Source organism: Parus major, chromosome 8 (genome assembly GCF_001522545.3).
Source record: "Parus major isolate Abel chromosome 8, Parus_major1.1, whole genome shotgun sequence".
NCBI classification, from domain to species: domain Eukaryota; kingdom Metazoa; phylum Chordata; class Aves; order Passeriformes; family Paridae; genus Parus; species Parus major.
The window spans coordinates 9,042,607-9,066,873 of NC_031777.1; the positions used below are offsets into that span (position 1 = coordinate 9,042,607).

General features: G+C 39.6%; 1 protein-coding gene across 5 annotated transcripts in view; it reads left to right on the forward strand.

Annotated features, from left to right (window-relative positions):
* Window positions 1-24,267, forward strand: part of NEK7 (NIMA related kinase 7) — a 69,202-nt gene that overhangs the window by 379 nt on the left and 44,556 nt on the right. For 2 of the 5 annotated variants that reach the window (XM_015636110.2, XM_015636113.3), the window contains exons 2-4: window positions 1,270-1,467; window positions 12,019-12,103; window positions 16,712-16,852. In XM_015636110.2, the coding sequence (XP_015491596.2) occupies window positions 1,270-1,467; window positions 12,019-12,103; window positions 16,712-16,852 (424 nt within the window). Of the gene's footprint in view, window positions 1-256; window positions 870-1,269; window positions 1,468-12,017; window positions 12,104-15,206; window positions 15,325-16,711; window positions 16,853-24,267 lie in introns of those variants that run through there. The other 3 variants (XM_015636112.2, XM_033516354.1, XM_015636114.2) reach the window with 3 other exon arrangements.

Below are 24,267 nucleotides of genomic sequence, written 5' to 3' on the forward strand. Positions count from 1 at the left end.
GGGAGGGAGTGGCGCGGAGCGAGAAAGTTTGTACGCGGCGCTGGAGCGGGATGGCCGCGGGCTGCGCCGCGCCCGGGGCACCGGCACCTGCCCCACGGCCGGAGAGGCGCCGAGCCGCCGCGTGCCGACAGGGCGAGCGGCCCCCTGAGCGCCGCGGTGGCGTTTCGCCCGGTGGCGGCTGTCGCGCTTACCTCCGCTAAAGGAGCGAGCGGCCGGGGTCCCTGCCCGGCCACCTCGTCACCTCCGGCCTCAGCCTGCCTGCGGCCCCAGCCTGCCTGCGGGCCGGGCCGCCCCCTGTGCCTCTGCCGCGTCGGGCTCCTTGCGTGCCTGCCGCAGGCGGAGCTGCTTTCCCTGGTGTTCCTCGTCGTTTCCCCCTGGTTTCCTCCAGACTCCCGTGTCCTCTTCTCGCTTGGGGCTGGGTTTCGGTCAGATACTCCCGGGACAGCCCAGCCTGGGAGTTTCACACGGTAGCGGGTGAAAACCACCGTCGCCGAGACCCGCGGCCCTGCGGCTGCGAGGGGGGCGCAGCCCGTCCCGGCGGGTCCGGCGGCTTCGATCCCGGGGCTCCTCCCGCGGCCGCCGCGTCCTCCCTCCCAGCCCCGGGGTGCGGGCTTTGGCCGTGAGGCCGGGGAGAGCTGAGGCCTGGTGGGACACGCTGCAAGTGAGGCATGCTCCGTCTGGGGACTGAGTGTCCCCTCCTTAACCTTACCGAGCATCCAGGCTCGGACATCCCAGTACCGACTTCCTTTCGGTGTCTATGCGAACTGAACCTGCGTGGTTTCATGGTTCAGAGGTTCAGAACGCTGTTCTTCGAGTGTAGTGTGCTTTGATTTGCTCTGCATTTTGTGAGGTGCATCACTATTGGAAAGGTAAAACCAAAGATAATAACCCTACTATCGATAAAAGATGATATGGGGATGTGTGGTCATTAATCACACAATTATTTAATTTTTCATATGAGAAAAAAACTTTCTAAATGTTTTTTTTCCCTTCTTGTACCAACTGAATGGTAACATTTGTCACCTTTTGAAGTGATACAGGTGCTTTTTCAGATTGTGGTGTCATCACTTCTCAGCAAAGGTTGCATGAATGCACAGTAATTTCATGGAATGTACTGGATATATTTCCTAAATAAAGTTGTATTACAAGCCTGAGATGTAAAAATTGCATAAGATACACACTTTGGATTACTAGATCAGATGGTTAGATTCACAGATTGGCTAAATAAGGAAGAATGAAATTTAAAAGTTTTTTTTTTTTTTTTTCCAGGCTGTTTAAGACCAAACTGAAGTGTTGCAGTGTTGTAGAAATGTTGTTATTTGAACTGTGGACTTGCACTGTCTTGAGAGAGATGAAGTGCAGTGGAAAACAGTCATTAATTCATGGCCTATGGAAAACACAGGGGAAGGAAAACTGTGTTGTGTTGAGGAAAGAGGGAGACTTACAAGCAAGTCTGGCAGCTTTAAAGTAAGAACTTAAAGCCATGTTTGTTATTTTTAAATTTTTTGGTACTGGAAGGAATAATAATATTAAAAGCACTTGTTCTTTAATTTCAAACCATGAAGACACTATATTTAGAAGTGTTTGGATAGATGGCTTGTCAAAGCATCTTAGAGATTGTTCGCTGTGAGGATGGAGATACTGCCTTTGCCATAGATATCTTGTATTCAACATACCAGTCATTGCAGTAAAAAAATAAAATTTGAGAACAAATCAAGGAATTTTATTAAACCAAAAATCTTTTTTTTGATGGACTTATCACAGCATCTTCCAAGGTCTACAGGAATTAAATAAGTAGATTCCCATCCTCACCATGGAAGCTTGCTTCAAAAGAAGGAAAAAAATCTAACATTTTAGAGTTCATTGGAAGGTCTGTGAGCAAATGAGTAAGTCAGATGAAAAATAGAGTGCAGGAAGTCAGTTGCTCGTTTTACTGTGACCTGTGGTACCTTCTGAATTGTAAGACAGAGCCATAAAAGTCCCTCTGTGCCTTTATTTTTTTTGTGCAAGAGTTAAGCTCAGTTGCACAAAACATAGTCCTGTGTACTTGTGCGGAGAGACAATTTGCTTAGGCCGTTTGTTCATAAACACCCTCCCCTCCATGTTTAATAAACTTAGTGCAGTGCTCTCTGCATTTTTACTGATGCTAAATCCAGCTTATCACTATCAGTGCTTTGCTGCCTTCTGAAGTTTGATAATTTTTCCAAACATCTGTGCTGGATCCTTGGTTGAGCTCATTTTACATTGCAAAGTCCCCTAGGAAAAGTCCAACTGAACTAACTTCTCTTCCTCCAGGGAAGTTTTTTTGGTTATCTGGTGTTTGTACCAAAATGCCTCCTGATTCCCAGGGAGTAGGATTTAGGAGAAGACAGGATTATCCTACGAAGGTTAATAATATGGATAGTTTTAGGAGTTAACTGACTAATTTCCAGAGAATTTGTTCAGTTTTTCTGCATTCCATGTGCTTTGCAACAGAGTTGAAAATAACTGACCAAAATACCAAAGTGGTGATAAGGGCAACCTTTAGAACACTGATTTGCTGTATTTATCACCATTTGACTTCCCTGGCTGCATGGGAAGGAACTGAGCCCTAGACTGAAGTACATAATCTCACTTTGTGTTTCCTTAATAAGTATTAAAGTAATTCTTCTTGTCAGGTTAGTTAAAAAGCTTCAGAGAAACAATGCTGTAAAAGTGGGTTGCTTATTTGGTGAAGAGACTCCTGTACATTTGTTCCAGGCATGTAAAACATACCTGTGATTCAGTTGTGATTTTTGTAGGTGGAAAATGCACAGTATTTCAAGTGCCATTGTAACCTGTTGGGCATATAGCACCTATTTATGCAAGGAAATTTGTTATAAAATATTAAACAACACATTAAAAAGAGGGGTTTGTAAGAAAACACTGTGAACAATTATATTAAAAGCTGATTGTGCATAGTTAATCTTGTGATATTAGTGACTTGTTTTGGATTATAAGTGACGAAGAAAATAGACTGTTTGCATCATGTGGCATTTTGGAATCTGCATTCAAGCCTCTTCAGGCTGCTTGGAATGATTTATATCAAAGTTATTGCTGTCTTATTTAATAGATGTATTTATGTTGGACCAGATTAATTACTTTACAATGTCATAAAAGTTCATGTAGAGTTTGTAGATTAGTTTGTTGCTGAAGCACCTGGGAGGTACTTGAATTAGGTGCTGTGAAGTGTTGATGAACCAGTCTTTCTCAGTTCATTTCAATTTTCTGAGTTAGAATACAGAGTTTACAAAATTACTGATTCTTTGATAGCTGGAAGGCAAAAGTAGCACAGGTGAACTAAAAATTAGTTCTAAAAATAGGTAAAAACTGCTGGTGGGAAAACACATAGCCTTCTGCCCTGTAGAGGCCCTTCTTCTGTACCCTTTTTGTCCTCATCTGAGAGCAAATCCAAAAAAGGAGTTGTCTTTGCAGCAGTGAACTTCCAGTCCTTGCCGTGACTGAAATTCAGAACTGTGTGTTGGGTATGTGGGCTGTGTGTGAGCTTTACAGGGAGCAGCAGGACTTGAGGAGCAGCCTGCAGACAGAGTGCCAAATGTACAGCTGGTCATTGAGGGTGCTCCACAACCACACACGGATCTTGCAACTTTAGACAGTGGTGGTTTAATGTAAAACATAGAAACAGCTGCAGACTTGAGTGTTGGTTTGTCTCTGAAGTGAGTGTGCTGGCTGCTGCCTGCCTTGCTTCTGGACCCGGGGATCCTGGATTATGCACTGCTTTCAGCAGTCAAGGGTAATGCTGCTCAGAGGTTCACAGAAAGCCTATTAAACATGGCTGGTGTTTCTTTTCTAATTCTTTATCGTGCTTCATTCATTTTACAATCTTTGGGGTAGCAGATTTTAAACTATATATTACAGATAAAATTTTTCAGCTTGAGAATGTGCATCTAACACCTGCAACAGGATGTCCTGCACTGCTTTCTAAGATTCTGAGACATTTTTTTGAGGAGTGTGTGGAATTTATTGTTGAATGTGTTCTACTTCACCTGTAGCAACACAGACATTGTCAGCCAGACTTGTTGCACAGTTGTCCACCCAGCGTTCTAACTGGGAAGTATTTTCCCTGTGCTTAGCCATAATGGGTTAATCTGATAGTCTTTTCATTTGTCTTGTGTTTTTACACTTTCAGTAAAATCTCTTCAGCATCTCTTTATGAATAATTTGCTTTTATAGATGCATTTAAAGTTATGCCTGCATTAGGACTATATCTATGTGTGAGGTTTTGTGCCTGTAAGGGTTTCTAAATAGTAATTTAGTTTCCATTATCTGAAAATCTTATTTTTTTGGGTTTTTTTTCCCTTTTCTTTTCCTTTTTCCAGTTTAACTTGTTATCCTCATTTATCTCCTTCCATTTATTTTGTTTCCTAGTTCTACTTTCCCATACAGTATTTTGCTGACAAAACTCTTGAGTTGGTATTGAGCCAGTTGCATTCTCTCTGTTCTGGCACTTCACTTGCTATTGCAGCTTTTTAAAGTGCTTGTTCGCCTCCCTACTGAGGATGAAGCACAGTTAAATGTGGTGAGCTAATTTACTAGCACAATGTTGCCAGAGAAAAGATGTTCTGTTTCTCCTACAGTGCCTTTCCTACATCTCCCATCCCTGAACTTCTCCATCTTCCTTTTTTCTCTGGCGCTCAGCAGTCCCCCACCTGCTGGTTCTGCTTTCTGCTTGAGGAGCCAAAGCCCAGCTGTGTCAGGGAGTTGGATCAGCTTGGCAACAGGACCAGAGAGTTCAAGATGGCAGTGTGGGATCATGTGGCAGAGAAAGTGAGAAAGATCTTTGGTGTTAGTGAGCTATCTCAGTTCTGTCCTTGTGTCTGCATTGCTATGGTTCCTGGAACTGAACTGGGAAAAAGTAGCTTTCTCAAGGTTAGTTTTCAGCTAGTTTCACTTTGTTTACCAGGAGTCTGGGTAGCTACAGCAGCCCCACTGGAAGAAAGGGGGTTTGGCAGTCAAGCCTGAAGGCAAGGGAAGCAGCAGCATCACATCATCTGTTCACACTGTCTTAGAGCTGCTCACTTACAGACACAGGAGCACAGCCCGGTGTGCTGTGGGCTGAGGCTTTGCTTTCTTGATGGTATCATGGTTAAATACAGAGCATTGTTCCTTGCAATACTTTTCGCTGTGACATTATTATGATCTACCTATGCCCTTTATAACTGGCTATTGAGTATGAAGAAATGAGTTATCAAATTTCTTTCAGATGAGTAAAAACTAAATTAAAAATGTAGAAGCTTGCTGCTCAGCAGTGTCAGTTCTTGTTTCTTTTTCAGTTCCTAAGAAATACCAACAGTTCAATAGAGGGCAAGTCAGTGCATGTATAACCCTTTGGGAGCACCTTGCAAGATAAGCTATCTACTTGAGTGATATAATTGAAATGGAGAGGGAGAAGTAAACTAACTTTTTTAATTGTGCAGATGAAGAGAAATGGAAGCAAACTTGTGAAGCAGGAGAGCTTTGACTTTCATCTTCCAGTCAGACAGCACTGACAGACCAAACTCTTAGTAGCTGGGGAATGACAGTGAGTGACATGTGTGTTTTCAGGGTTGGAGTGAAAATAAGCCTGGTAAGTCAGGCCAAATGGATGAGAGAATTGCGTATGATCTGTTAGTGTATTCCCTTCCCTTACTGTCTTCCAAATGGGTTATTTGTGTGTGGCTGCTCCTGCTCTTGCTAAAACCAACTTTTACCCCAGATTAACTGTCTTTTTTGACTGGTTTGATTGGACTGCCCATGAGTAGGGTTGGACATTTACTGAAAAATGCAGTTTTTGCAATTAGGTAGTTAATATCTACCTGTAGTTTTAAAAACTGCTGGGAATTTGTATTGTTCAGAATCTAGGCTGTCCTTACAGAGGGGAGGAGTGTCTTGGCATGCTATGGAGACTGTAGATCTGGCTTTTAGAAACTGCTTCTAAAATTAAAGCTAATCTTTCTTGAATATAGATGTATATGGATCTATACTGAATCACTTTCAGTACTTCAGAAGATGCATATACAGCTTCTCTCTGGCATATACAGCTTCTCTCTGATGTGGATGCTTCTGCAGAGAATCCACAAATGATTTTTCCACACTTTAGAAGACATTTTGGGTTTTTTGGACAATGTAAAGCAAATATTTGCTATTAGCTGACAGTGGTAAAAGTGAAATATTCTGTGTACATACACATGTAAGTATAGATACTTATTCTGTGTGTACAGACATGTGGACATATATATCTTAATATGCATTTATATAATGTTTATATATGTATGTATCTATACTAACAGGGACACATGACATTTTATTGTGATAATGGTTAACTTGGTCGTCCAGTATGAGTCTGCTTTGTCCCTGTCAGTTAGTCTTGGCAGACTAACTTCAAGTGAGTGTCATATTAAATGCATTTTGCATTATTAATGCATGCATATAAAAATATATGTAAATATAAACATTATGAAACGCAGCCTGCCTCTGGGTTGCCAGCATTGAATGGGTGCTGAAGAGTGTTACCAGTGTTGATGAACCGACAAAATGTGGGCTGAGTTTGACCACCAAGCCAGCTCCCTCCAGTGACTAAGTTTTTGCCTTCAAGAGGTAAAGAATGACTTAAGACCGTCTGCCTTATAAACCAGGTCTGTGGCTGTTTTTTACCCTGCTCACATAAAGCTGAAGGGCCAAGCTGTTACTGCTGGGTCTGAAATTTGTCTCCTCCCACAAGGTCTGTGGCTTTGGAGCTGGGAGGTCATGTCAGTGTGAGTCCAGGTGATAGGGAGCAGTGCTGGGATCGGGCCGGCACGCTTGGGCTCCCTGGCACACTCTGCTGGGGTTAGCACTGGTGCGGTGGGCTGCGGAATTGTGTGTTGGGTATTCAGGAAGGCACTTGGAAATGTAAACCCTTGTTTCCACAGCACTTGGCTTTTTTAGGTTCAACTAGGGTGACTGAATGTTCTACCTATGTTTAAACTGTGCTTTTGGGTAGCTGAGACTCAACATGTGATACAAGCAAATAGGAATATATATATTTCTTTAGCCTGTGTTCTTACATGGAAACATAATATCGATACGTGTTGTTGGGTTTTCCCCCCCACCCATCAGCTGAGGCTGATTCTTGTCTTTAAATTTAGTAAAGATGAAAAGTTTATTGATCTAAAATTTTTCATTTTAAATTCATGTTAGATACTGAAGAATCTAAGTTTACACAAAATTTACAAGAATATTATTTACAATAAATAGTTGTTTCTGAAGAGCGTTGTCTCTAACTAACTAAAATAATGGTTATACTAAAAACTGAAAATACCTGCCTTAATTGGTGGTGTAATCCAGAAGTAAACAAAGCACATTCCATCCTTTGAGAGCAGCCAAATTGACTGTGTCCCTGATCAGCACATCCTGAGCCAGTGTACCTTGGTGTTTCTCTGTGTTAGGAATTATGTGGAGTAGTTACAGCTATATTTTGCAGGAAAAAAAAAAAGTCCAAGCTTCTCATATTCTCAGCAGAACTGTAACATTCTGAATATTCTTTTAAGTATATGCTCTTTTCCTAAAGTGTAGTTGTTTCTGCTTTGACATTGATTACTTGTTATCACTTAAGATGCAAAATTGACAAACAAGTGCATAGCAAGTAGCTAATAGAAACGATGTATATTGAGACTATTAATGATGTTTTCTACAGGAAAACATGGGTTTTTTTGTTGTTGTAGAACTGCCATCTGTTAAAGCAATAGCATTTTTACCTAAATACCATGTGAATTCAGTGTGAATGCTTTATGGACTTGAAGCTATGAAACTAGATCTTACAAAGCATGTTTCATGTGATTAAGCAGTGCATTCAATCTTCTTCTCCTGATATAGTCTCATCATGTTTTTAAACACCTAGTTGCTAGCCTTAAGTCACAAGGATTTCAAGTTTTTCCTAGGTTTGTTTTTTTTTTTTATTCTCAATGTTGTTTTGAAATACATTCAAGTGAAATGAAAGCGATGAGCTCTGGCTCTTGTTCAGGAGCGGCTCCTCTACTCTGATTGCACTGACAGCCGTGGGTAGTCCTGCCTCTCCTCTGGCAGGCTGCTGGAAACCACCTGGAAAGCCGAGTGCTGCCTGTGGGACGCGATTTTGGTGTGTAGGAGTGCGCTCTTGCTTTTTGGGCTGCTTTATATCTGAGTAATCTTCAGATGTGTGGGCAGATTCCTGAATGCTCTGAGAGATGGCCACTGAGGAAGTGAATGAGCACAGCGAGGCCTGTTTGTGAAGGAGGGCAGAGGTGTTAGTCCCATTTCAGGCACTTGGAGTTTGATGGTCTGACTTACCGGTGAGGATTCCTTTTCTGCCTTGTGGAGTAAGAGGAGTTGCTGTAACCTTGTGATTTCAAACGAAAAATTGATCCTGTTGTCTGTATTCCCAGGAACTTCATTCTGCATCCTTTATGTGTAGGTGCTACCTACTGTTTTGATCAACTGAAAAAGCCAAAGATTTAAAATATTAGTAATTAACCAGAAATATTAACTGTAATTGTAAAGTGTTAGCAGACATAACAAGAGCATAAGATTTAGTGTATATGCCTGTGTTCCTGTGATCCATATTCTTTACAGGTTGTCTGAATCCAAATGCACTTCATCATCGAAATGGTGAACACCATGTTTGCAAGATAAATGATTGAGAAAGTTCCTTGTTTTTGCAAGGGCTATGGTGAAGGCAAGGAGTACTTTTCCCCCCATGTGATCAGTTTGAGAATATTGAAAAACATGAGTTGCATTTGGAAGTTTTGGAGGATTATAGTTGACTTGCCTCACTTCACCTGTTGCTTCTTTTCTGTGAACCTTTATACATCAGGGTGATGGATTTGCAGAAGGTGGTCACCGTGTTACTTGTTTAAAGAGGTGATAGATGTTACAAAGAGATGTGTTCTGTATTTGCATTTCAATTTTAAACAAGCATAGGCTCTTGGGGGTATTTTTAGTGTCTTGTCACTGTAAATTAGAACTTGAAAACCATCTTTGGAAGAGACATAATTATTGCCTCAATTGAAATTTAAAGATGAACAATATAATACCACTATGTTTTGACTTCTGGAGTTAATATTAAGGTGAAAGACATGCCTGATAATGAAAACAGTCTTCAAGCAACAAAATCCAATTCTTACTTATGTTGTGTTTTGTAGTACAAAAGATTTACTTTGCATCCTTGGCATTATTTTGCATCTCCGTGATTTTGTATGATGAAAATGCCACAGTTCTCTAAAATGTGAATCTATCATGTGGTCTTCAAAGACGAAAAATTAAAAAATTAAAAAATCTTTCATATATGAACATAAAATACTTATTTTTGTCTTTCTGCAAAAAGAAAAACAAATTCAAGAGTTTATAAATCTTCCATGCTTTGTATGGTAGAACGTTTTACCTCTTTGGTTTGCTTGCTTTTATTATAAAAACAAGCCACAGAGGGCAGAGTGACTGACAGTGGCATTAATATGAATTCTCCCATTTCTAATATTTTCTAATTTAACAAGAAAAGAGAGGGACAAATTTCTGAACACTTTCAGTCACTGCCTCTGACCATTCAGACAAGATTAGTGGGTTATATATTTTTGAATCAACATATATCATCTAAACATTTCAGGTCAGGTTTCATTAATCTTGGGTATATGTTTGCAGTAGAGGGCAAAGGTTTTTTTGTTTACTTCTTCTCACTTGGAAATTTGAAGCAAATGTTTGACCTGTAAGAATTACCTATTGGTGCATTACATGGTCAAAATCTTGAATATTGAAACATACCAGTAAAACACTGTGAAACCTTTAGCAGAAATACTGATTCTATTGAAGAGAGTTAAATTCATATAAAGACTCTTCGAAACAGTGCTTCAGAAAAAAAAAAAATTGCCTTCTTCGCAATGATAGAAAGATCTCTACAAGAAATTAGCTGAAGATTCTTTAAGTTTGCTGTACATTCCTCCCCTGAGATTTGTTACAACTGCATCAACCCCTGTGAAGCTACCCAAAGAATTCAAATGAAGTCTTGTGATAATGGTTTAATTTTCAGTGCTGTTGTGTTATGATTTCTTGCCTTGGAGGGGAAGTTGCATGGAAGATTTTTCAAAACTTGCAAAAAGTGTTGGTATTGGTGTCCTAGTACTGGCTAAAGATTGCCTGTTCAGTGGTGTGCACTGTCTCTGGCAGCTGACTCCCCCTTTCTCAGCATGGGCATTCTGACAGTCTTGGAAATCTTTGCAATTCCTACCTCCCCTTCTCTGCTTCTCACTGTAGTTTGATAATTGATTTCCCCCCCCCCCCCCCCCCCATTGACCTGCCTGAAATTGCTTTTTTTTTGATCTCCTTTGTCTTTGAATCAGTTGCAGGTAATACAAAACAGCAGTAACCCCAACCTGTATGCTTTGTACAGAAGTATGATGGATGGGAAGGCAAAGTCTAAGGGGATCTTTGGTTGCTCTGGAATGTGGCTGTGGTTTGGTGCCAGGAATTGCTGATGGAGCTGGGATGGCATGTGGGTGACTGCTTTCAATGGGCCAGGGAGAGCAGATCACTAATGATTTGTTTGTGTATGCAGTCCACTGCTTACTACACAAGGGCAGCACACAGAGAAACTCTACAGAGCTGCTTGGTGACTCTGGTCTGTTAGTGATGTTACCACAACAATACTCTAAGAATGGCAACAGTGCTGCAAGCACAAGCCATTCATTAGTTTCTTGAATATTTTACAATTGCCTTTGAGAAACTTTTCTAAGGTTTTCTGCATTCAGTTGAGAATTATTTCTAACCCTTTGAATAGTCTAGAGAAATTACTGGGAAGATTTGCATATGTTTTAACAGCTATTAGATTCTGTGTAAATAGCTTTGTATGTGGAAGTACATAGGTTTAGCAGAATAAATTTATTACAGGAAATTTTCTCATGTTGGACGTTTAACGGTGTCGCAAAAGATGTTCTCTCTCTTTGGAACATTCAGGATTTGGAACAGGGAATAAGAAAACAATAAATTGAAAAGCAGAATATCCCTGTCAGACACATGATTTCTGTTTCTCCAAAGGCCTTGGTGGGTTTGACTGGGTAATACACAGGGATACTTCATTTTGTGTGATGAAAAAGTTGTTCAGGCTCTCCCTCTTACTTGTATGAAAGCTTACTTCATTGTTTGCATTTGAAACTTCCAGTGAACTTTCCTGTTGTCTTCATTGGAACAGGGCTTGCCCTTGTAGGCATCAATAACACTGGTACTGCACCTGCTCCCCCTCAGGGGTGCCTAAGAAAGGATGCAATTTAGTTGAGGAAAAAAAAAAAAATGTTACGAGCATTTGCATCTTTGTCTCTCCTGTTTTTCCTACTAATGATTCAGTGCATTTTTCTGCTCTTACTATTGGTCAAAGCCTTGTGTGTCTATCTTGGGAATGTGGCAGGTGTCTTTGCTTCCATCTTACTGATGGGAAATGAAAAATTCACAGCTGGGAATGGAGGCTGTGTTTCTACCATGGTATTCCAAAGGCCTCTTAACTAGCTTGTCAGAATATATTGTCTACATGTTTAGCTTTTTTTCTGTTTAGATGGAACTACTCTTGCATATTCCCTAAAATCTACAGATAAATCAATGCAAATAAAGCAGAATGTGTGCTGCAGTTGTAACTCTTCTGATCTTCTATTTCCCCTCCTGCCTGTAGGTCAGACATATACATAATTAAACAAGTGGTTGGTGCCCCTGGAAAGAAATGGGATGATGCAGCTTTTATCAGACAGAGTAATTTGTCTGGTGCGAGTAGTTTTAATTCTCATTATTTAACAATAAATTCAGGTGCCTGTAGTAATTTATTTCATTTCATAGAACAGCTAAACATAAGAAAACCTCCTTCCCCAAACAGTGCAGAGCTGGGCTAGTTAAATGTTCCTAAACTCAAGCATACAACTGGGAAGATTAATTTCTTTGTTCTTCTGCTGATGTTCATTAATCACAAATACCGACTGAATTACAGTGTAATGACTGTATTTTTCTTTTCAGGACATACGGCACATCATTGCGTGATAGAATGGATGAACAATCACAAGGGATGCAGGGGCCTACTGCTCCACCATTTCAGCCACAGGTACATATATCTGGGGTTTTTTGGCTGTAATTTATTTCTTACATAGAGAAAGGGATAACCTTGTTTCTTGTGGTAACAATGGAACTGTAAACAGATAGACTGTACTCTCATGATCTTGAAATTAATTCTTTATCAGTCTAGTATTCCATAGAAGATAATTCGTTTTAATTTTTTCCTCCTGCTGATTCACTGACTTTTAGGAGTTGGAGTTGTAGTGTGAGGAGGAAGCAAAGAGGAATACGGTTGTTTCCTTAAGAAATGTTGAATTATTAAACACTGTTTCAAAATTGTATCCAAAATCCCATATTTATTTCAGACTCTGGCCTTCACCTATTTCTTACACCTCCTGGCAGTGATACTCCATGAATTTCTGCCATTACCCGTTGGAAACCAAGCATCAGGTTTAAACTCCACAACCTCCCTGGACCACCTCCCTTTCACTGTCACCCTCACAGGGAGAAAAATCTTTCCTGATGTTCAGTTGAAACCTGTGTTTCAGCCTGTGCCCGTCACCTCTTGTCCTGTCACAGGGCACCACTGAAGAAAGCATGACTCTGTATTTTAACATATGTTTTGCAGGAATTTGAGCCCACTGATGAGATTCCCTCTGAATCTTCTCTTCTGTAGGCTGAATGTTGCTGGTGCTGCCATCCTCTCTTCCTGTGATCTGTGCTGCAGAGCCCTGGTCATTTTCTCCAGTATGTCTCTGTAGGGGTGGCCCAGAGCTGGTTGCAGCTCTGTGTCCTCCCACCAGTGCTGAGTAGAGGGGAAGAATCATCCCTCTCCTCCTGGCACCACTCCTCCAAATGCAGCCCAGGACATCGCTGTCCACCAGTGAGTGCTTTGCTGGCCCATGTTCACTTTGGTGTCCCATGGGACCCCCAGGTCTGGCCTGTGGAGCTGGTTTCCAGCAGGTCAGTGCCCAGCGTTTTGGGGTTATTGCAGCCCACGTGTGGGCCTTTCCACTTTCCTGTGTTGAATTGTAGGAGGGTCCTGTCAGCCCATTTGTGCAGCCTGTCTGGGTCCCCTGGGATGATGTCATGATTCTCTGGTACAGCAGCCAGTCCTCCCAGTTTGTGTCATCAGCAAACTTACTGAGATCGCACTTGGCCTCATTATCCAGATCATTAATGATGGTGTTGATCAATACTGGACTGAACCCACTATTGGTTCCTGAAGTACACTGCTAGTTACAGTCCTCCACCCAGAGTCAGTGGCATAGAAACTCATTTGCTGTTTGGAATTAAGTGCTTGAAAACTCCATCAGAGTTTATTGATGAAGTTAAAACACATCACAAGGATGTCCCAACTGCTTCCACTTCTGTAAAAAGACCGTGGAGGAAGATAGAAAAATATGGGTTAGCAGTCTAAGGCAGTAGACTCTTAAGTGCCAGAACTTTTGTGAGAGTAGAATGGGAGCATTTTAGCATCTAAATAGAGAAAAGCATTCATCTCTTACTAGACCTGAAAAGCCATAAATTGAAGGCAGCATATATATCCCTTACTTTTTAGGGTTTGTTTTTAGTTTGGGATCTGTTTTTTTGTTTGTTTTGACATTCCCAAAGCTGAAGAACAGTGGTTTATTACATCTCTTCTTATATGGAAGCATATCTGCTCAGCATTGCTACTCTGCTCCGTTTCCTTGTTTGCCTGTATTCCCCTCAAAATGAGGGCTCAGTGTACACACAGTAGACTTAAGTAGGGAAACATTTTGTTTTCTGTTTCATTCAATTGCTTTTCTTAAAAATGTCTGACTTGCTTTTTGGTAGTAACTGACCAATCAGTTTAACTTTTCATGGAAGTTTTTCAGTGGTGTTTTCTAAATCCTTTTCCCATGTGGTAAAAGCTACTTTTAAAGCAATGATTCAGAGTCTTTAGGGTGGTATTTCCCATTAAGTTTTGGATTGGTAACCTTGAGATGCTAGTATTGAGTACCAGGGTGAAAATCTAAGGGAATCTTCTGCAAGGCTCTGGAGTCGTATTTTCATCTGGTTGTCTGGATAAACTGGGAATCTAAAGAAACTTTATTGCAGCATTATATGCGTTGAATAGTGTAGTTTGCTTTGGGATTTCACTGGTAACTTCTCCAAGAAAATAACTTTTCTGCTGCTGTTTCTCATCTTGAAGCTGGCTGTTAGTCTGCTTAATGTTCTCTCTCATGAGTGAGCTCATGAGTGAGCTTAGTTTTATAGGATAGGAATCCTCACTGAAAGGAAACTGGCTAAACATTTTTAGAAATGTGTGGTGTGATTTTTTCAACAGAAAAGCCAAGTTAGGAAAAACCTGTCTGACTCCACTCTTGACTGCTTATTGGAATTGTTTCAATCCAACTGGCTGTTTTTGTTTTTGAACTGAATCTGTACCCAATTAAAAAGAAATGATCAGGTTATTTTCTGAGTTTTATTTTAGCAATCCAGATAAGTTTTTGGTTGGGTGTAGTGCACTGGCATACAGTGATGGAGCAATCCTGAGGAGGTTTCACTGGCAGAGAGCAAGGACCTCCTGGGAAGTCTTGCTCACTAGGGAAACTGATGTGTGCTATGTGCTGGTCTCACTGATTGTAAGCTGGGATATTTTGGTCAATAAAGTCTTGGTTGGTTTCTTCAGTGTTGTCTTACAAGATGTGAGAAACTCGCTGCCTTTTTTTGTGCCTGCCTAGGTCAGTACTGAAGTTCATAGATACTTTATGGGGCATGAAATGCTTTTGAAAATTTAAATCTCAAAGATGATGGGAACTGAATGTGAATTGAAAGTTTTGGAGAAATATTTAAGTAAGACATCTCTTGGGAGCTCTGGCTAAAGTGACTGCTATTGTCTGGCATATTCTTAGAAGTTTACTGTGAATGTCTTGCACTAACTTCTGTGGCCTTCCCGTGGATGCTTTTCTTCCCCTTTAGTCCTCTGCTAAATTGTCTTATCAGCTGTTTTCTGAGACTGAAGCAAGTCCAAATGGGTATGATGGTTTCTGTTGTAGGTGGTCTCTTTTGTATAAATGAGCTCTTAATGCAATGATTAATTAATTAGTATATCATGATGTTTGTCTTTTCTCTAGTAGGAATGTTTAAACTTATCTTTCCTCTCCCCACATTTCTTCTCTGTGCAGGATTACAACTGAATGTAAGGCTGAGATCAGGAGTCTGTTCAGAGCAGGAAAAAGAATAACATTCTTGCAGTGTTAATACATTGTTTGGCGAGAAGTTTAAAAACTAAATTTGAAAAAAGTAAGCCATTCTGGTTATTTTAATGTTGTCAGATCTCTGCCATGAAAACTAATATTCTGAGTGCTCACTGATTTACTTGGTGGTGCAATATAATGTGATCATTAGTGAAGTGTATATAATCTGTTCCATTATGGTCTCAGACCAAAGGAAATCTTTATCCTGTACAAGCTTATTCCCCACAAATTGCATTGTAGTGAGGAGAGACCCAGTGGTAGTTGGAGATGTGCAGCTATGTTGCTTCTCATGTCAGCTCTCCACATCTAAATTGTGTGACAGGACAAGGGAGCAGATGAGACAAGCTGTCACTCAGCCACACTGCCCTTTGAAGAAAGGCCATGGGGGGGAAAAGGTGCCGCAAATGGGCTGTGAAGTTTACATACACTGCCCACTGTTAAACAGATTACCTCTAATGAAGTGTCTAATGCTCAGGCCATATCAGCCTAATCCTTGGTGGCAGTTCATCCCTCAACTGCCAAAAAACACGGCCCTCTGGCCCTCTCTCGCCACTCTGGCCGCCAAGCACAGGGAGGTGCCCGGTCTTAATAAAGCAAGACAGTGTGTGATCTGACATGCAAATGTAGGTCATTGCATATGTAAATGTGTGATTACAAACCTGCATGCCAAAACACATTAGTGAGACTTTGCTCTCAGCATGCGGTTGTCACACTGCTTTAGTAGTTCATGATAATATTTGTCAAGTTGCTGTGCAGAGGCTGCAGCTCCCAATTCAAATGGGAAGTACACAATACTTCTTAAATATAGCCTATTTAAAGAGTCTGTATCTTGCAGCTCTGTGTAGAGAATTTAAAATCTTGAAGTGAAGTGTAATTTCAGACATTTTCCCTAAAAGGCCTATAACTACCTCATTAAGCTGGGTCCTGTGCCTTGGGAATGCACTGGAGCATTAATGCTGCACCACTTTTGTCAAAACGAGAGTTCTAATATTTTGATTTCTGGAGCAGCAGAGGGATATTGGATATCCACTGAAAGAAGGACATTAAAATACTGTCATACAAGCTGATCCTTTATTATGGGTTTGGGTAGTGTGGTTTTTTTTTTTCATTTTTGGATGGCGGGAGCTAGGACTTAGGAACCATGGCAAATTAAAGCCTGATATAATTTCTTCTATGTCTCAGACATATTCTAAATATTCTAAATACACCCTGGAATTTATAATTTTCAATTCTCATTCCACAAATTGCCATCACTATACCTAGTGAATGTTTTCTTTAGAACATTCTGTGATTAGTCTGGAACAGTTTTGGTTTTAAGGCATTGGAGTGAAGCAATTTTTATAATTTAAACCATATTCCTTTACACTGGCATGATTAGTCTTACTGATAGTAGTCTTAAATGCAAACTTTCTTTGCAATATCTTTGATTGTAGAAAGCCTTACGACCTGATATGGGCTACAATACGCTTGCCAATTTCCGAATAGAGAAGAAGATTGGCCGGGGGCAGTTCAGTGAAGTTTACAGAGCAACCTGCCTGCTGGATGGGGTACCAGTGGCTCTGAAGAAGGTTCAGGTAAGGATGATTTTTGTATAAATATTAAAAGGATTGATACAGCTAAATTGGAAAGGCATGTGACACTCCAATGTGATTTTAATGAATTTTGAAATATTTAGAGATAGCAGGGAGTTAAGAACTTTGAAAGTTCATATGTGACTTTATATATAGTATTCCACGAACCAGTGTTCTGAAATTGAAAATCCAGAGTTGCTGGAAAAAGATAACTCATTTAAATGAGCTGTACTTCCTAACTGAAGCTTGGAATCTATAAATAATATAAATATTTAGTGGTATTTAATGTGAAAATATATTATGCAAATCCATGCATTTTTTATTGAATAAACATCTGTAATCTTTCAGTTAAGTAGCCATGCTTCAAATGTGCATAAATCAAATAATATCAGTATGTAATCAAAATTGTAATAGTGAAAGGGAGAGGTGTTACTGTTTCAAAAGACTGAAAAGTACCTGACACAAATACAAACCAAAACTGTGCTTGAATGCATAGCTCAAGAGTTTCCTTCAGATTTTGGGATGCAGCTCAGTTGATATGATCATCTTCATGAATAATACATCTGTGTGAGGGACTCTACATGGTAATTAAATGCAAGTGCACTGTGGATCTAAGTGAACTGCATTGGGCAAAAATTTTTCTTGAGGAAGCCTGACTGTTTCCAAGGTACATGGTTTAGCCAGTAGTGAAAGCGCGGTTGTCACAGAAGATGGAAGAATAGCAGGCTAATTAAGTTACTGTGGCCAAGAAATATTGAGCCTAGCCCCTGCAAATTTTAACATAAGAAATGGATTGAGTATTTGTTCAGATATTTTATCTTAGCAATTTTAAAAATGTTTAAATCAAAAGGAGCAGTTTAAATGAAAACAGCTTTTCAAGCTGAAACACTTTCACTGTCACACAGGCAAAAGACAGCTTGAGCTATGCCTCTATCCAGGATAATTTCCATTCTCTCTTTTTGTTTGGAGCTGCTCAGAGATGTTAGTTGTAAGACCATTACCCTCTAGAACTGACTGCAGGATTTACTGTGAAAGTTCTCTGACAACGTGTTCAATTTTGAAATCAAAACTAAAATTGGCATTTCACTTTTGTTCATGAGGTAAGTTTAGTGGAATACTTGAAGGAGTACTGCCATCAGATCTGAAAGGATATTATTACCTTTATAGACAGCAAAACAATATGTGTAATATTCTGTAGATTGTTTTTTAGAGTTTCTGCGTTTTAATAGTTTTGTTTTTGCTGAGTTAGATGCATGCACTGTAAATTTCTGTCATATCTTGACTTGCTGTTCCATTTCTGGGATTTCCTGTGTGCTGCAGCACCAGGAGGCAGGGCTAGTCCTGGCAGTCATAAAAAAGGAGACTTGGTTCCCCCTTCTGGGAAAACTGCCAGATATATACTACTTCAAAAGCTGAAATATATTCTAAGAACTTTGATCAACAGTCTTAAAACATTAGGCTAATTCCTCCTTCATTTTCAGCATGTGAGAAACGAAAAAGGTCAAATGTGACTTGAAATGCATGTCAATTAAGGTGGATGTGGAATGCTTGGGTACTTGAAGAAAGTCATAAAAGTCCAACCATGAAATTTTTATAACACTGCTTGCATTAAGAATACAGGGGCATTTTAGCATGTGTACTCCTAATAGCATTTCAAAAGTCAGTATGTATAGCTGTATTCTCACAGCAGACTTCCCAATATAATAGAAGATTTTTTTTCGATGTCTGAAGATGACATCATGCTGTCCATGTGCAGGCGATGGTTTCTACAGCAGAAAAGCTTTCTTATTTAATTTTTATTTAATCCTTTAATAATTTTCTAAGAATATACTTGGTTGTTGGTAGGAAATAGTGTTAAAAAGTTGTGCCTTTCCCAAATGGCTTGATTGTGACAGGGTTCCAATTGTCTCTAAGTGTTGAACATAGGTTGTTGATTTTCCATTGGAAGTTATTACCTAGTGCACATGAGGAGGAGGGGCTGTGTTCTCTGGAAATTCACTTCCCTTGTGGAGGCTGGATGTGTGTAGGAGACTCCTGTCTAAATGGAAGGTGAGACTTGCTTAACCTGGAAGGGGAAAAAATTCCTAGGCATATAATAGGACAGTTTAGAAGGTTCATGGCAGCACAGGGTGTTTGGCACAGCTGTACCAGCTTGTTCCTTTTGGACAGAAGACCATCTTAATTGTTACCATGTTTCTGTGACCTTTCCTAAGATTGCCTGGAAATAGTTTTGGTAAATACAGTCACAATACTTAATTTCACTATAAAATTTATTTTCATAGATGTCTCTTGTTGAAAAATAATTCCTTTTCAGAGGAGCTGAAAAATGGGCCTGCTCTATGATGGTACTACTTCCTTTTGATTTCAGTCATGTTTGATTTATCCAAATTAAAATACTCCTTTTTTTTTCTGATGCCTTTTAAAAGGAAGTGTAGCATGGACAAAATAGGAGAAATGCTTCTTTCAGTTACAGGAGAGAGGCTTTATGATCTCTATTTTACACCTGTCCATGGATTTCAGTCTCCACATTAAGACAGTGTCTCTAAATGCTCTACAATGTGTTAAGTAACATAACTGAGATCTCAACTTCTACTTTTCCATTATCTGTCCATTCTCATCTCACATCTTAGATACCTTCCTTCCTCTCCAATCTTGCAAGTTATGTCTGTTCCATCCCCTCCCCATTCCATTTTTCTGGCTGGGTTAGGTGTCTGCCTGTTTCCTTTATGTCTATTTGGTGATGGTACCCCTTGTATGTCTCTACTGTCAAGGGCTTATGGGGTTTAGAATCCTTCAGTTCTCTTCTCTTGGAGTTCCAGGATCTTAGGCCGTTATTTGTTCCAAAAAGATTGACAGATTTAAGTTCTTATAAAGCTTTCCAACAAGAATATTTATTTTTTGCTAATAAAATTTTTTCTGAAATATGTACAATATTGCTAAATGTTATATTAATGTGTACAAAATGTATGTTTGGGGAATAAAATGTGAGGAGAAACAAGTAGCAGCAAGATGCTGTGGGAGAAAGGACAAGCAGATGACAAAAGGTGACAGAAACCACTCTTCCTGAATTTGTAGTTGCTGCAGAGTCCAGATGACAGAAAGAAGTACTGATTCTTGATTTGGTTTTTATTAGGATATATAGCACAGTGAGAACTGTTTAACTTGCAGGGTTTTTTTAATAGTAATTTAACCAGCAGAATTCACAGAATTGTATGTTGGGTCTTTTCTTCCTGTTTTACCCTTTGTGCTTCATCCTCTTGTGTTTGATTTGTTTTTTTGTAATTAGGAAAGTAGAATTAGAGTCTCTCTTTTTCCAGCATGGAACTATGTTTCTGAGATGCTGTTATAATATTACCTAAATAAAACCAGAAATAAAATCATATATTCACTACCTAACTTTTACAAATGTCTAAACTATATTTTGAATTAAATAAATGTCAGAAAATATCAGCCCCAAGTAAACTGTGACCATAGGAGTATAAATTGAAAAGCTTCTAGGTAAGCTTGTTAACATGTGCTAAGTCTCAGATCCAAACTATGCTGCAGATGATGGCTGAGGAAGCAGCAGTGCCTCTCTGCTACGGCAGCTCTGGGTAACCCCTGCAGCAATTCACCTGGGGTACAGTGTTCTGAGCAACTCCACTCACTCCAGGAGTCACTTCCAAGGGCAAAGTAAGCAATTACTGATCACAAATCATCTTTAAATGGCAAAAGAGTAGTAAATATCTTAAGTCAGTCACTGTAAGGCTGTAGGAGTTCAATTTAGGAGCTATTTTTTAAGGAAACCTTAGCTACTCAAAATTTCAAGTATGTAAAGCTGCATATTTCAACAAAATTTCAGATTAATTGCATTTCTGCCTTATATTATTCCATCTTTCTTTTCCTTTCATTCCAGAGTTGGAGGCCCCATGTTAGAGATTCAGACAATGAATCCTTTTATCTAGGACGTACATTCATTATTCATTGTACATTGTCAATGGACTGCTACTGCAGGCCTGAATTACAGTTAATTAATCTTAGAAAAGCACTTGTAATTTCACACTTTATGAAGCACTGTTGTCTCAGCACAGCAATGCTGTGGTGGCAAAATACTCTAATGCTTGTTGCTGTTCAGTGTTGTATCTCTTAATATTTATGTGCATTCGGGTCTTTATTTTGCTTACTTCTCTGAAGGTTTATGCTACAGCAGTCATGCTTGTGATTTGGTTTGGAAATGCGTTTTGGTATTTTTATTGTATACAGAATTACAGAACAGACAGATTTATCATTTAAACTTATCCTTTTCAATGCTGATAAGGAAAATCTGGAAAAGTGATGGTCTAGAGCAAGTGGAATCAGGTACATTCCCAACTTCATTTCAGGTGATGGATTTGGTTGGTAACTGGTAATTGATCAGATGCAGTCTGGACTTAGAAGCTAGAGCTTGATGTCCTCCATCAGGTGGTTTCATGTTTCTAAATCTTTTTGCTGTGCCTGTAGCTTTCTGGGCACGTGTATACAAGAACTTCACTCAGGAAGTTGAATTCATGTAGTGCAACTCCATTGTTTAGTTTACACATCTGCATAGGAACAGTTCCTGCTCTGTAGCCTGTAACAGCTTTGAAAGTATTCTAAAAATACCAGTATCTCTTGACAGTACTTACAGCTGGCATTTCTGGAATGCTGAAAGAAAGCAACTATAATCTATGCTCATATGAAGGTACTAGAGAAGAGATTGAGTGCAAAGTTACCAGAGATCCCTTAGTTGCCTAGCACACAGAAGTGTGATAACTATCAATATATCTTTGTCCTTATACTCTCCTTTTGTACACAGCTGATAGTTGGATGAGATGAAAAACTGAGAGCTAAAAAGCTTTATTACACTTAGTGTGCTTGCTAAGTGGGGAAAAAGACTGCTAAGGGCTTTTGAAATGCTCCTTTAAATCTCTTCAGCTGTATTTGCGTAATTGTTTTAAGGAATTTCACAGTAACTGCTAACTAAGATAAAAAGCTTACCACACTTAGACTTTCTGATTACACTCTTCTTGGAAATGTCACATCATAAAAATATTTACTCTATTGTTTGCTGCTTATTAGGTTTCTTTTAATACAATCATAATTCATTTTTAGAAATGTTGATCTTATTATACTCGTTGAAAATAGAAATTGGGGGAAAATAATTAAAAGTTTAACTAAGAATCTATTACACTGTGCAGTTTGTGCTGAATGGAATTGGTGCTGACTAGATAAATGTACCTCCAAACTGAATTACCCTATGATCCTGACCTCATAAGTGGAGTCAAGAATTCAAATTGTTGTTAGTCCGATGAATACCCTGGCAGTCTAATCTAAATACTGCAGTTTTTGTTGTTAGCCAATTACAGTGATGATAACATTTGTTGTCTAATTACTGCTAGTTTCCAATAATCGATGTGTGGAGCATCATCATTGACCTGAGCTCTGAGGAGAATGCTGGTAATGTGAGACTTAGCTGGGTGGTTTCAAGCTGTCAGTTTGTGTGATCCAAAAGCTTATTGTTCAAGCCTATCCAAAAATCTAAAGTTTCTTTTGGAGTTCTGTTGTATCTGCTGTAATTTCCTTCAGGTCATGCAGTTGGGTATAGAGCCGAGCTGGATCTCAAACCGGGTTAGATACAAGTAATTTGACTGCAATGACTTAGAGTTAATTCACTCAGCTGCAGGGCATGTGCTGCTACAGCTGAAAGCAAGCTCAGAAAACAAGTGCCATCCCAGGGAGGGCTGGACAAAAGGTTGGAAGTCCTTAGGCAGTGTGTGTCTGGGGTGGATGAGACTTGTGGCCTGCTGATGGTGATGTCTGTACAGGGCTAAAAGTTGTGTGCATGTGAGAGAGCTCTGTGTGCAGCACCCATGCTGGAGCATAGGCTGACCTTTAGCTGGGCTTGCTGAGTCATAGGAGCTGAAGGTGGAATTAATCCGCCTGCAAAGCTATAAACTGTTCCAGTTGTGATGGAAGTACTGACATCTCTCCACAATGTTACACTAATGGCCAGTCTGCAGCAAACCGCAGGCAAAGGGCAGCCTCTCCTGCTAAACAAACCTCCTGCCAGGTGCCATGTGGAGTTCTGACATGCACTTGAAATAATGTTCTTAAAGTCTTTCATTGCAACTTCCATTTTTCAGGGTAAGACGTTCTTCAGTGTTGAGTCATCTGCTGGTGAGGAAGCATGGAGGTTTTTTCCTTGTGTTTACAGTAACCTCCTTGTGTGAGCTGACATGGCTTTGTAACACTGGCATCCTCTGGTGTGAGCTACAGCAGTTTAGCAAAATAAAACATCTATTCAGCAAGAAAATCTCTGAAAGCTTTCTGCATCTGGTGTTCTTCAGAGGCCATGGATTGAATAATATTTTTTCTTTTTTTTTGAGTTTTTTTTTTTTTTTTTTAAAATCTTATTGTTGGAGGAAGTTAACGTCCGTGAAACTTGAAATTTTGGGTTTCTGGGAAATGCTATTTATAGGCTTTTGAGGTTAGATCTGGATTAAAATCTGAGAACCACAAGAGTGCTAAACAGTAAATCTTAAAATTGTCTGTATTTGCGGTTGTATGATAAGACTTTTACTGCCTTGATATATTTAATTTAGGTAATTTTTTAAGTACTCAATTTAGCTGAAACTGACAAATTTGCAAAGATGCTTATGAAGTGCAGCACAAGTAGAGGGAGTCACGTTTATAAAACTTAAGTCTGTCCTTTGGGGTGAGCAGCTGCTTGGTCTAGTCAATTCCATACTGTTTAATAAGAAATTAGAAGTACTGGGAATACTATCCAGAATACACACAAAAAAAATTTGTCTTTCTTTCCTATGCCTGGATTCTAGATTTTTCACAAAACCCTGGGTCTAGGGTTTTATTTTTGTTGATTTGTTACTGCTCTGTGAGAGGTATGGATTTATGTCCCTAGCAGAGGTATAACTTGTAAAAAAAAACTTTTCTTGGAAAACTTGTTGGTTTAGGTGTGTAGGGGATTGTTCCTGGAATAGGTGAATTAGTATGCCTCTTGGCATATTGGAACACCCATTAACCAGGTGCAAGCTGCCCTGTTTTGCCACATCATGAAGCTCATTTGGTTTGAATCTTGAAACTGAGTTTCTGGTAATTTTCCAAATCTTACAAGGAGACAGTTTGTGTACAGTTTTTAGTCTGAAATTCTGTCCCCTGTTTTTGGTTGGGTTTTCCAGTGTGTTTGGAGTTGAATCTCTGTATCATTTTTAAGGAATGATCTTATCTCACTGTTGTCTAGAACCTGGCAAAAAATGAAGCCTCAAGATGCTCCCCTGTACCTGTTCCCTTTTTTTACTTGTTTCCTGGTACAGTTCCATTGGTTGCTTTTGGGAGATGGTTTAGAAATTTTTCCATTTTCTAGTCTCTCAGGTTATAAGGAAAAATATTTGATTTCATGCCTT